General features: G+C 37.3%; 1 protein-coding gene across 5 annotated transcripts in view; it reads left to right on the top strand.

Annotated features, from left to right (window-relative positions):
• SPHKAP (SPHK1 interactor, AKAP domain containing) overlaps positions 1–14,107 on the top strand; it is a 72,326-nt gene that overhangs the window by 47,495 nt on the left and 10,724 nt on the right. For all 5 annotated transcript variants that reach the window (XM_087965085.1, XM_087965083.1, XM_087965082.1 and 2 more), the window contains exons 4-7: positions 1,505–1,564; positions 6,327–6,461; positions 7,670–7,919; positions 8,668–12,388. In XM_087965085.1, the coding sequence (XP_087821211.1) occupies positions 1,505–1,564; positions 6,327–6,461; positions 7,670–7,919; positions 8,668–12,388 (4,166 nt within the window). The remainder of the gene's footprint in view (positions 1–1,504; positions 1,565–6,326; positions 6,462–7,669; positions 7,920–8,667; positions 12,389–14,107) is intronic.

Below are 14,107 nucleotides of genomic sequence, written 5' to 3'. Positions count from 1 at the left end.
TCAGAAGAATTAGAGCTGGTCAATAGATGGGGAGAGCAGATAACTACTTTGCTGAAGATATCATTTTTTTTGCATTAGGATGCTTCCTACAATATTAAAAACAAGGCATAGGGTTTCATTTCAGAAATGAAAAGCTGAAGCTAAATTTGAGAAAAGTTGGCCTTTTGCCCTTACCTTTATGAATTCTGGAGTTCTATTTTGCTTCTCTCCAAAGAAATATAATATAGAACAATATTTTCATTCCCAGCCTTTAGCTGACTCCAGTGTTTGCAAAAGATGTTAATCCAAATGCTAAAAGCACTCAAGGGAGCCAAGATTTTGAGCTCCTCATGACCCATTATAATACTGTGGGGAAAAAAATTATTTGAAATTATTCCTCATGAAAGCATAACAATCCCTTCCATAATGCATCTTTAATTTATTTCCAATCTGACCAACAAAACTGAAATGTGAATATGATTTGATAAATAGGACATTCAAACTGGACTGGTACGGTGGAAAGCAATGTGGCATAGACCGATACAAGTATACCCAACTAGCAAATAGATTGACTACTAAGAATAGGTAGTGGTAGATTAGCGTGTTAGATTCAGATTATGCCAGTTGAGTAGAAAAGTTATGTCTGGAACAAAATCCTCCTAACTTTCTATTATGTATCCCACCCCATCCAAGAACTCACTTTCCTTCAGTCAAAAATGATTCTTTATCTAGAACAAACAAGTTTGTAGTGGGAAAACTGTATGAGAAAAAAAATTACAGGATTGATAGTGAAATACAGAAAAAGATAGACTGATGTCTTACATGAATACGGTCTTCATTCAAAGAGGCATTCTTCACCCACTGTAACTATGGAACCAGTCTGTTCTAGACAGTTGAACAAAACATATTCTTTATATATCCTCCAAAACACAAGATGAAAAAAATCCAAATGAACAGGACAAGTAATTTACAGGGCTATCTCTATATAACCTAGCAAGCCTAACATATGAATCTAATGCTTTATACTGATCTTGGTACCAAGAGCAGACAGTTACCATTACAATCATGAAAGAAAAATTATTAATGTGTGAAAAATCTGAGCATTCATCAGACTAGGAGAGTGACACCCAAGAGAGTTTCTTGGGTGCCAGGGGAAAGTCATCATTTAGCTTTTACTGTCCAAAATCAAGCACCTCTATGGGAAACATTGATACTGTGTATAGTATAAAAAAATCACCCTGGAACAATGGAGAATTCCAGCTACTCAGATTAGGAAGGACAAAAAACTAAACTAATTTCTTGTGTTCCAGATTAATTTAATAAAATCCCTCTTCTAAGTAACAGGCTGCTTATTTTTGAAAAAAAATTGTGGCAGAAGTTGTCATTCTGCAAAAGCACTTTAGACAAATGAGTTTACTTTTTCTCTCCAAATAGGTTTATAGATTTTTTTTCCTGGGATCTGTTAGAATCTATTCCCTGTCTTTTTTTCTTCTTTTTTTCATGTATCTCTTCTCTCTCATTACAGGTATGTTTTGTGAATCTGGATGCAGGCAAACCTGATTACAACAGTGAATTCATGAAACAGGCAAGTGTTCTTCTAGTACACATGCAGTAGGATTCATGTAGGAATAGATCCAACAGCTGCAGCCTTGCAGCTCATGGTATGACTTCAGTCAATCACTCTTCTGCACACAACTTATCTCACAGGATGGTTGTGGTGGAGAGAACAGTTAAGAAACTTCCTTAGGTATGTTGCTTTGAGCTTCTTAGATGAAAAATTGAACAATGAATCCGATTAATTGTGAAATTCAATGTTCAAACACTATGACTGCTTGCTTCTCACTTCTGGATTGTAGAAATGACAGCAATTAGATATGTATGTAGTCTTCACGCAGAAAGTCAAGTTTCTAGAAAGATTCTATCTGGGGTGGGATTCAAATTTTTTAATAACTGGTTCTGTGGGTGTGGCTTAGTTGGTGGTCATGTGACTGGGGCATGGCCAACTCAAAGTAACTCACGTCAAGGGGTCTTATCCTCGCCTGGTCTCTCCTGACACTGGGGATGCTGCAAGTAAGTATGAAAAACGGTCATAAGTCACTTTTTTCAGTGCCATTGTAACCTTGAATAGTCACTAAATGAACTGTTGTATGTAAAGGATTACCTGTACAAAAATACAAAAAGCTTCTTTGCTTGCAAAAAGCTGCCCTAAATACCAATCATTAGATTAAAAATACCTGCAAGCCGAAGTTACAAATCAGGCAGGGTGCCAGACCACCTTGAGGAATTAAAATAGTTAAAATGCAATTATAACTATCAGCAGACAACTTGCTCTAAAGTGAAACCCTTTAGCAGAGAGGTCATTTAAGCTCTCCAGAAAGAGCACACCCAGGAAAAGCAATCCTTAGATCCATTTGCACCACTTAAAGATACCAGCTGGTCTCACTCATACCTTATGTACAAGATATCCTAAGGAAATCATCCAGATTTAAGGAAAGGTCACATGCCTCCCAGAAAGGCAGTAAAAATAATCAGTGCCAAGCTTATATCCTGCCTCTTGGAAGTACAGCCCAAAAGGACAGTGCCAGATACCACTAAAGCAGTGAAGGAAGACCCCCCTCCCCAGATAGAAAAAGAAACCATAAGGCAGGAAAAAAAATTCAAACACAATACAAATAATTAAATCATTACAGTAGCTGTTGCTTGTTAAGAACAAATAAACACAGGAACTAGCCAGATTTCTCAACCTAGTTTCGTTTCAGGAACAGAGATTAATCTTTTTCCTTCCAAACAAAGCTGAATAGGGAAAATTATCCCATCAATAAATACAGGATTAAATCACCAAGCACAGAATTAAACTTCACCAAAAACCCGTTTTAGACCAAAACTCAGAAAGCGTAAGTAAACTCACATTTGAATGTCAATCTTTCTAGCTAGCCAAAAAGAAGTATTTCTAGGGGACTGTTTCCTCTCAACAGCAGCGTAAAAAACTTAAAACAACCCTTCCCCTTTAAAAAAGTATCAAGAAGAAAAAAAACCTCCTTCGGAGACAGTAAGTCTAGGCATACTGCCAAGAATGTAATAAGGGTGGAAAAAAACAAAAGGAGATTTCTTCTAACTACCGGTTCTCCGAACTGCTTAGACAGTTAACAAGGGGTTCTATAGAACCAGTCAGAACCGGTAGAATCCCACCCCTGATTCTATCCACAGAGGAATTGCACAGCCATAAGGCAACTGGGTTTCAGTGATTATGTCAGGGTTCCAAGTAATACACCCATAACAAATGGAACTCTGAGACAAATAGGTTTCTCAAAGAATTGGTTTATTGGACATATCATATTGGCATAAACTGGTGAAAACCAACTTTGAATATTCCTGAGGGTTTCACCTAATTATAAGTAAAAGTTTCTCTCTCTTCTCAGACACTCAGTCATATAGTTCAATCTCTGCCCCGTCTGGCTGCCAGGTGACACCGCTCCTCCCCTCTCTGGCCACCTATGGGAATGTCCTTGGTTCCCAGAAGAAAGTATTTTATTTTGACTACAACCCCGCCCCCATCTCTATTCCCCCCTCCCTATCCCTCAGCTCCAGTGTAGCAACACTGAAGCCTCAAATGGCTTTGGTCAGGTGAGCTTCAGGGTTAACAGATACACTAATTAATAAGATTGGTGGCAAAGAAGAAAATAGTTTCAATCCCCCTGGCCAGACTGGGCACTATTCTTGCAAATGTAGGTTATACTGTTATTACTACTATTATTCTTGGATTTCCTTCTGGTTCTATTTTATATTATTATATTTATAATTATGTCAGTCCAATATTTAGACTGGATTTGTCACTTTTATTCACCTGCCGAATTCTTCCCAAATACTTGAGTTAGACAGATGTTGTTATTTAATAATATATTAAAGGTATTGTCACAGGGTGTAATCTATTCCAATTGTCTTATATGCAATTACCTAATGGGGATTTTCTTCAGTGCTCAAGTGGTGGTATTCAAATGGTGCTCCAGATTTTTTATGATTGTACCCAAAGTACCTATCACCATTGATACTATCTTTCTTTTCTTTCACCACAGATGTTTGACTTTTATTTGCAGGCCTTTGTATTTTGTGATTTTTCTCCAGTTCTTTCTCTTCTATTTGCTATTTATAGGCATTGTAATATCCATTATCCAGACATTTTGTCTTATTTACGATTGTTAAGTCTCATAATAAATATTTTTCTGAAATATCTCAATTCATTTCTAGACATTGGAACAGATAATTGCCCGTAATCTCTGTTTTGAAGATCTTGTTCCACTGTTTTGCTAGCTTCTCATTGGACTATTTAAATGTCCTTTTTAAAGTAAGCAGCCATCTCACCCCATTCCCAATAGTTACAGAGTTAATTTAGTTTGGTATGGGTCTTTGATTTTAGACTGGATAAATGTGGAAATTTCAACTCAAAAAATCATTTCCCAGCCTGGGTAAAGCACATGCACAAGTTGCTGATTGGCAACTCTTTCTCACATTTAGAAAAGAGGTTTTATCCAAACTGCTCTTGTAGAGATAATGCCTAGTGGATAATTTGTCAAATTTTCCTTGGCAAGCATCAAGTAAAATGATTCTTTCAATACCTTATGTACTGAAGAGTGTTTTTAAAGTAAATTTAAAGTATTTATTGATAATAAATTTATGTCAATTAGTTTTAATCTGCTTAACTTTATTGTCTGATTCTGACGTTAAATATATGCATACATACTTCTAAAAACCTAAAATATATATTTTCCCGTTCTATTTTTTTAAAAATTTAGATTGATTAAACATTCTAGTTGTTTTGTCACTTGTGCTTCCCTAATCTAATCATTGTCATTACTAAACATCCTAGCTTCCTCTCTAGGCACTTGTGTGGACAACAATTTCCTTATCATGGTAAAGTCTATTTGACCAAAATGATTTTTTAGATGTTTTTGTCTACATTTAATTAAAATTTAGTATGTAGAATTTAAGCACATTTTCAAAGTCATGGGAGAAGTTAGATCTTGATCTCCAGTGCAAATGTAGAGCAGCAAAGGTTTCTGGTTCCCAACTATATAACAGGCAATGAAAAAATTATTCTATGATCACATTCCAATTCTACAGCTGAATTTTAAAAAAAAATCTTGGACTAATCTGTGACAATTATGTGGAATGGTTTTAAGTAACATTCAGGCCTGGTGCTCAAAACAAATACTTCAAAATGCTTTCATTTCAAGTATTTTTGTGCTGATCTCTGATAGTTTGGGCATTTTATTAAATTCTGTCTACAAGCCTGAAGTTGTCTGAACTCAAAATAATCAGAAGTTTTTCTTATGCTTAAAATAGACTGGAGGAAGCAAATTAAGCTCCCCCCGCATCCTTTCCATTCCCCCCAATCAGATGGATTTCATTATGGTCTTCTACTCAGATGGATTTCATTATGACTACTTCAGTTTCAACTGCAATAATACATGGGCAAACAATAGATACAAACTCAAAGTATGTTGCTCCAAACTCCATTGCAGAAAATATGACTTCGACAACAGAGTGGTCAATGCCTGGAACGCACTACCTGACTCTGTTGTTACATCCTCAAACCCCCAAACTTTAACCTTAAATTGTCTACCATGGACCTCACTCCATCCCTAAGAGGTCTGTAAGGGGACATGTATAAGCGCACCAGCGTGCCTACCGTCCCTGTCCTACTGTTCCCATTTATCCATTTATTTGTACTCATTTATTATGTATATACTTATACTTGTTTATATGTTATGTTAATACCTATACTTGTTTTCTCATACATGCTTGACTAAGTAAAAAAATAAATAATTAAATGTTGGCCAATGTGAGAACAGTGATGGTTGGCCTAGTTCCGTGCAACAAGTGAAGCCCCATCTGTGGGATGCAGGCAGCACATGCCCCCTCCAGTCCACAGAAAAAAAACTATCTCTACGGAACCAGTCCCTGATGCCCAAAAAAGTTGGGGACCGCTGGTCTAGTTAACATAGTTCTATTTTCTGACTGAACATATTAATGGAAACATGGAGGGGAATTTCTAAAAGTTGTGCTTGATTCTAATCCAACAATTCTCAATCTTTTTCTAACAGCAAAAATCGATCATGTAGCCCTTATTATGCGTGTGAATAAAAAACAATGTTGAAGTGGTTGGCTGAAATTGTGTGATCTCATAACATCTCCATTTTAAAATTCACTTTCATTTACTATCAATGAGAAGTTCATTCTCAGATCATTTTTGAGGATGTCAGCAATCACACTTATTTTATATTTGATAGCAAGGCTATTTTAACAAATACAATACAGTCTACCTCAAGATCATGATTCTTGTATTTCAGAGATTGGTCAATATTTCTCCAAATCTTCCAAAGTTTATTGCCTCAATGAATGTCCAGCCACCAAAAGACAATGAAATTATTTTCCTGAGAGGATTAACTTCAGAAAATCTTCAGACTGATTTTGAAGTGTCCCAGGTATGAACTTGTATGAATTCACCTTTAGAAATGCATTCATGCCCTGATCAATATTTCAGAAATAATTACAGAAACTTACACTATCTAGTTAGTAGCCAGAGATGCTCATGTATATGTATGTATATAAATGAATAAAATAAAGAGGCAATAGTCCTGTACCCATGTACATGGGAGTATGTTTCATTTATCCCAAGGAACAAAGTACTTGGTGGTGTGTGAGTGTGAGTGTGTGTGTGTGTGTGTGTGCGCGCACATATTTTTAAATTATGGTTAAACACAATGTGATTTTTCCTAAATTACTCTAAACCTGATTGCTGCTGAAGCAGAAGACGTGTGTGTGTATGTGTGTGTGTATATATACCATACTTCAATAATTTTTATATAGGTAATTTTTAATAAATCAGATTTTTGATCATACTAATTTTTTTAATTTTATGAATGGAATGAAATTTGTTCTCACATAAAAGATCTTTTCATGACCAGAAGGGATTCCATTGTGATTGCAAGTTGATTTTCATGAAATAAAACCTTAGATTCAATCTAATTATAATTATTTATAAGGACAAATACCAGGTACCACCACTCACATACAGAAAATAGATAGCTAATTTGTAGCCATGGTTAGTAATATCTCCAGACCATGCACTCTTTGCATTTCTTTAAGTGTTCGAACTAATCCACTGTAGACATTTTCAGAATATTTATAACCACAGGCACTCATCCATTTGCATCCATGTATGTACTATCAAAAGAGAGAGATTTAATTGGATGAGAACTAAATGCTGTTATTATTCTGGGACTGTATCAGGGCTAACTCTACTTAGAATCTGGCTCCTATTCCAGGCAGATGTATTTGAGCTGTCCCCTTTCAAATTACATAATATCTTTTGACCTTGAAACAGAAAATGAATCTGGGAGTACAGTAAAGAACAGAATCTGACATCAGGTTTAACAAAGTGATGCAAGCATATATAACCTGAACATACTGGTTATTTATGTGATGTATATATTCCGTGGAGCATACTCCTGAGTTTAGGATTATAGCCCTTCAAACAGAATATACATCATCTTATACATTTTATGAATGTGATATTTTTACCCAAGAAATACCTTGGGAATGTGAAAAAATGAATAAAATATTCCTTATTTTTATTTCATATTTGCATAATCTCCGTGTGTTGTTTCCTTCTTTCTCCTCCCACCCCTAGTGTTCTTGGCTGGCAGATGTATGTCTTCTTCAGTGTGCAAGAGGAAACAGAAGGAAGAACACAAGCTGCATCATCTTTGAAATAAACAAGTTTCTGATTGGCCTGGAGCTTGTGCAGGAAAAGCAGCTGCATATCGAGGCTACCAGCTTGAAGCCAGAAGATGATACTAACTGCTCTGTATCTTCAATAGAAGAAGATTTTCTCACAGCATCAGAACACTTTGAAGATGAGGATGATGAATATAAGCTGGGTAAAATCTGGAGGCTTGACTGTGGATTCATAACCATCTGTGTTACTTAGAAGCAGATGATTGAATGTGCAATCAAGCTGATATCCATTTTTAGCATAGCTAGACCTTCTTCAGGATTATCTCTCTCTCCTTTTAGACCCTTCAACAGTGCAGCTATGAATGCTATATTTGAGTGTCCTCCTTGCTCCTGATCACTCTCTTCTTGTTATCACCTTTCTAAAAAGTAGAGTAAAGAGAGTCAAAATTAGAGTCTTCACATAAAGTACCCTTGGTATGGCAATTTGAATCTGGTAATTTGTGCCTTGAGTGAGAGTTCTGGATTGATTTGTTCTATGATTCATTTCTCTGTTTCCTTGACTCAAGAATCTCAAGAATCTTCTCTTAACACCAAAGTTCAAAAGTGTCAATACTCTTTCTATCCGGCTTTTTTAAAGCCCAACTTTTGCTTCAGAGAGCAATTCTGATCTTTCGTAGGTATGGACATGTCATGGTATCTGAATATCTTCAGATGGTCTTCACTGCTATCTATTAACTGCTAGTCTGAGCATATTGCCTGACTGCTGGTTTATTTTTATGTAACATGGGAAGAGATTTTTAATAAACTGTATGTCATTAAATATTCAAAATATTTTCCATGAGAGAGATATTTTATCATTCTCCAGCATGATTTTCTCTCCTTTTCATCAAACTTGGAAATGCCACTAGTCTGACTGCTTTTGCAGGCTAATGTATTGTTTTTCTTTTCCAGGTGAGGAAAAACTGTGTCTTGCAACTGAATTCAAAAATTACAGAGAAGGAGATTGTGAAGACTTGTATTGCAAAAAGGCCCAAGTGCCCTTTTTTCTGAAAGGTAGCTGCATTAACCATGATAGCACGGCTTCTGCTAGATCTTCAGAGTCATCTGAAGAAGAATATAATAGTGAAGCTGAAGACAACGTTTTAGAAACTGTAGACGAAGCCATTAAGCAGCTTAATTGGAAAGTTGGAAAGTATAATACAACTGGGAAATGTAAGCCACTCTCTAGTACTGATGATCAGAAAGACCTTTGCAAAAGTGATAACAACAAATCAGAAAATGTATGTTTGACCATAACAACTAAGGAGGATGTGATTTTATTGGATGATCTAGCTGCAGGACAAAAAAGTCATTTGGACACGTTAAACTGTAGAGTTGAAAGAACACCTTATCCTCTCATTCAAAATGATCAAGCTCCTACAGGCCAGTTTGCTACAAATTTGGCAGAGTCTGTCCTTCAAGATGCATTCATTAGATTGTCTCAGTCAACTTTTACCAAAGAAACTACTCTCAGCCTCTCTGTCAGCAATCCCTTAACTTCAACAGCACATGCAACACAGAATGAAATGGCTTGCCAGTCATGGAATGTACTTCCAAAAATCGTTATTGTTCAGAGTCCAGATGGTTCTGATAAGTCTGAGTGGCCTGGGTCTAACTTCCCAAGCTTACATCCTTGGTCTGAAGTTGAACATTCTTCTGGTGCAGATTTTTTCCAAGACAATAGTCCCAGTAAAAGTATTCAGAGTCCTTTGGAAATAGCTTTGGCTTGTGCAGCTACTGTCATTGGTACCATTTCAAGTCCACATGCTGCAAAAAAGCTCAGAGAACAGGAATCCATGCGCTCTGCAACGACTGTGGATAATTGTGAAGTGGAGGAAAAAACTTCCCAAAGTACCAACAGTAATTGTAACTCTGTGGGTTACTCATTTCTACCTGACCTTTCAGACATGGCTCAGATGGCAAATATAGTTGCTGTTCATGGACATGGTGAAAAGAAAGTTATGTATCCTGTAACTTCAAGTGGACTTTTATCTGCAGCTGAGACATCAGCAGCTGTTACACTCCATTGTAGCATAGCCATTGGAAGCGCTATGGAGAATCTGAACAATAGCATTGCACAAGTCTTGTTCAAAGAAGCATCTCTAGTATTAACCAGACCTCATGCATACAGAACTATGGGAGAATTTATGGAGTCTGTAAATGGCAAAATAGTTCAGGCTGCAACAAAGCCCTCAAATGCCTTTCTGGATGAAGTGATTGTTGATGAACTTGCTCAGAATTTGTCCAATATTATTGTCAGGCATTCTGTGGAGGAAGTCAGAAAGAAACAATGCTCAGAAAAGAGCATAGATGCATGTTCAGAAAGCACACAAGATGTTTTTACTGCAACTGCAAATCAGCTTCTGTTTAATGTATTTTACTTCACTTGCAAGAAAATGAATGAGATTACACAGCTTAATGAATGTTCAAATACTTTCATTCCAGATAAGTTTAGCAAACAGGTAATGGACTGCCAATCAAAAGAGATAAAAAATGATGTATTGCATCAGTCCTCAAGCTACCACAATGATAAGCTTGCCAGTAATGTCCATGATAAGGATGATCTATTAATGACAAATTTGGTGAACAATGTCAAAGAGGAAATTGTGCCAAATGCCTTGGAATCTCTATCTACAGTCAATGCTCAGAGTTCACCCTCCAGAAAAATATCTTCCAAGAAAAGGTATTTGAAAAGAATTACAAAAGAATGTAGCAGGCCCATAAGTCCAAATAGCAATCACAGAAAGGCAGAACTCTCTCTGTTTAGTGGCAGAGAAAACCAGACATCAGGCAGTGAAAGCGGACATGGCCTTCAAGAATTTCTAACTTCCAGTGTCTCCATAATAACAGAAAATCATAAGGAGCCCACATGTGATGCTGTGTGGCTCAATGAAAGACAGCTTAGTGTACCATTTTTGGGTAATCAAGGTATTCTGCCTACCCGACCTCTGGTATATTTGATGCATCCAGCAGATAAATACTGCATAACAGATTTTGCAGAAGAATTGGCAGAAACAGTGGTTTCCATGGCAACAGAAATTGCTGCCATTTGCCTTGATAATTCAAATGGCAAGCAGCCTTGGTTCTGTGCATGGCAAAGAGGAAATGATTATTTGATGCCTCAGGCTTTGCCATGTCGACCTATGAAAAGGAAAAAGGAAACCCAATCCAGTGGATCAACTGTGAGAAAACATCGGCCACCTAGACTTAGTGAGATCAAAAGAAAAACTGATGAACATCCTGAATTAAAAGTATGGCTTATGAATAGGGTGGTGGATGAATCAATTAACCTTGAGGACAGCCTTGATTTGAGCAATAATTTTGCAAATGAAGCAGCTGCTAAAATTATGAATTTAGCTGAGTTTTCCATGGCTGATAATGTATGGCAGAATCCAAGCCATCCTCAAAATAGGCTCCATTGTGACCGATGGAATAGAGTCAATGCATCCAGTTGTGAAAGCATTCCTGAGGAAGAATTGGAATCTAAAAGGTCTGTAAATACTTTGGCTCTCATAAATACTTTAGGGCAGCCAATAAGCAGGACTAGTTCAGTTTCCAAGCAGTCTAGCTGTGAAAGCATTACAGATGAGTTTTCAAGGTTTATGGTCAACCAGATGGAAACTGAAGGCCGAGAGTTTGATTTATTACTGGACTACTATGCTGGGAAAAATGCCAGTAATATTATAACATCTGCACTGCAACAAGTCACCAAAAAGAATGGCCACCTCAATGTAAAGCCAAGTTGCCCATCCAAACAGTCAAGCACAGAAAGCATAACTGAAGAGTTTTATAGATATATGTTAAGGGAAATTGAAAAAGAACATAAAGAAAAAGTATATTCCGCTAAGAATGCAAAGGAATGGAGCAGCAGCTTATTACTTCCTTCTCAACGATCATCTTTTTGTTTCAGACAATCATCAGTCCCTGACAACAGATGCTCAACATCTAGACTGACAGTAAATATGCCCATTAAGGCAAATTCATTAGATGGCTTTTCTCGTGGTGGCCACCGGGATTCCTTAAACGTCTATCCAGTCAACACAGCATCTTCTTCAGGACTCTGTAAATCAGATTCTTACCTGTATCAAAGATGTAGGACTGATCAGGTAACTGACATGCTCATTCATGAGACCTGGGCAAACTCCATTAAAGCTCTAATGTGCAAGAACAAAATAATTCTAGATAACGGGGAGGTTGCACAGCCTGAACAGCATTCACCACATGTTCAGCAATATGCACACAGACTCGCTGCAAATATTGTTGAAAGTGGGAAAACTTTAATTGCCATCCACCAAGATTCCACAAAGAAAGATCAGGTCACAGAAAGCAGCCATATCCCATCAGGGATGCAAAATAACTCTAATCCATTTGGAGACAGAAGATATTTAGATGAGAAAGAACAGCAGGCCTCTTTCCCTGGATTGTTTTCTATAAAACACATGAGCTCTTCTTCTTGCCTCAGGGAAGTGCCTTTAATCCAGATTGAAACAGATCAAAGACAAGACCTTGATAATGCCTCAGAGCCTTTAAATGGAGTTAATGTTACCTCTGGCAAAGCAGGAGAAGATCTACTCAAAGGGAAACCTATAGATGCTGATTCAGGACAACAGCTAATTTCCTCAAAAAGCCATGGGTAAGTTTCATCCCCCAAAAGAAGAATGTAAGGCTCTATGGCTGACAAACTAGTAGTGCACTAGCAGGAAAGCAAGAGGTAAACAAGCAGGTGTGCCATTTTTTTGTACCTTGACTAAGCCCAGAGTGTGTTTGGAACATGCTCCAAGATAGGTAGAATAGTGAGTAAGTGTGTTAAAAAAAATAAGCAATTGAAAATGTAGTATATTTACATAATTCAATTTTTAATAGATTTGAAATAACTACTCATGATTTGCTCTTTCATGCTTACAACTCTGACCTACATAGATACATACACACAGACACACACACACCATCCTCATACATCCCTTCTTAGGAAAGTGATTCAAAAAAAAGGGAAAAGTAACTCACTATCAATTGTATAATTACCACAATTGCAACTGAGAATATTGCATGTAGATATGTTGGGGAATTGTAGGCAGCCTAGTTCATCATCCACCAAACCAGCAATCATGAATTTGGAAAAAGAAAACAGGAAGAAAAAAAGTCTACAAAAATTAAACCTAGAATGAAGTATGAAGAACAAGAAAAGGGATGTATGAAAGGATAAAAGAAAGGGCATAATTAATAAATTTGATAGCTTAGAAATTAGGCAAGGAGAAGGAATCCAGTTCAAAAGAAAGGATGAAAATAGAGAGAAAATTTAAGAAAAATGAAACACTTTGGTTTCTAGGTGGCTGCCTGATTATTAGCTAGCTCAGGGCTGTCAGACTTGCAGCCTGCGGGCCAGTTGTGTCATGAGCCGGCCACACCCATGCTCAGTTTAGCAAAGGGGGAAAAAGTCACTATATATCACGTGATTATAGCCTTGATGATGCAAGTTTGACACCCCTGAGCTAGCTTGTTGACTGTTGACCATGAATACCAGAGCACATGCTGCTGCACACTCAAATCTTGGTACAGGTAGTGCTCGACTTACCACCATTCATTTAGTGGTTGTTCAAACTTACAATGACACTGAAAAAAGTGAATTATGACTGTTTTTCACACTTACAACCATTGCAACATCATCATGGTCATGTGATCAAAATTTGGACACTTGGGCAACTGGCATGTATTTCTGACAGTTGCAGTGTCCTGGGAGTCATATGATTACCGTTACCATTTGCAACCTGAAGATTACCATTTGTAACCTTCCCAGCCAACTTCCAAGAAGCCAGGTCAATGGGACAAGCCAAATTCACTTAACGACTGCAGGATTCACATAACTGCAGTGATTTGCTTAACAATAGGGTACATCTCACTTAACAACCTCACTTAGCAATGGAAATTTTGGGCTCAATAAGTCGAGGACTGCTTACAAATAATGCAGCATTTTTACTTCTTTCAATCTAATACTGGTGCCACAAAGATGAAAAGCACAGTGACTTGTCTCAAATCAGTCTTCTTTTTCTTCTTTCCGCTCCTGTTCCAAGCACAGCAGCAAGTGCACAGTGTCACCCCCTCCCCTCGTATCTTTTCCTATGTCCTTTTCCTCTTGTCTCACTGCTGCCAGTGCCTGTCTTGTTGCATAAAGAGCAGAAGGAAAATCTTGAGGAATCAGGCAGGAAAGAGGGCATTGGTGTGGGGAAAAATACAGGTGAGTTAGAAGGTCAGAGAAAGTTTTGAAATCAAAAGCAGATTATAGAGCACTGCTTTTTCTAGCAACAATTCCACTGCACGAACATCATCTCTGCTACTACATGGGATTTATGTGGAA

Source organism: Notechis scutatus, chromosome 4 (genome assembly GCF_049901735.1).
Source record: "Notechis scutatus isolate UNSWTSFEM ecotype Mainland chromosome 4, rNotScu1.2, whole genome shotgun sequence".
Taxonomy (NCBI): Eukaryota; Metazoa; Chordata; class Lepidosauria; order Squamata; family Elapidae; genus Notechis; species Notechis scutatus.
The sequence above is the reverse complement of the archived record's forward strand: the minus strand, read 5'-3'. Positions and strand labels throughout refer to the sequence as shown.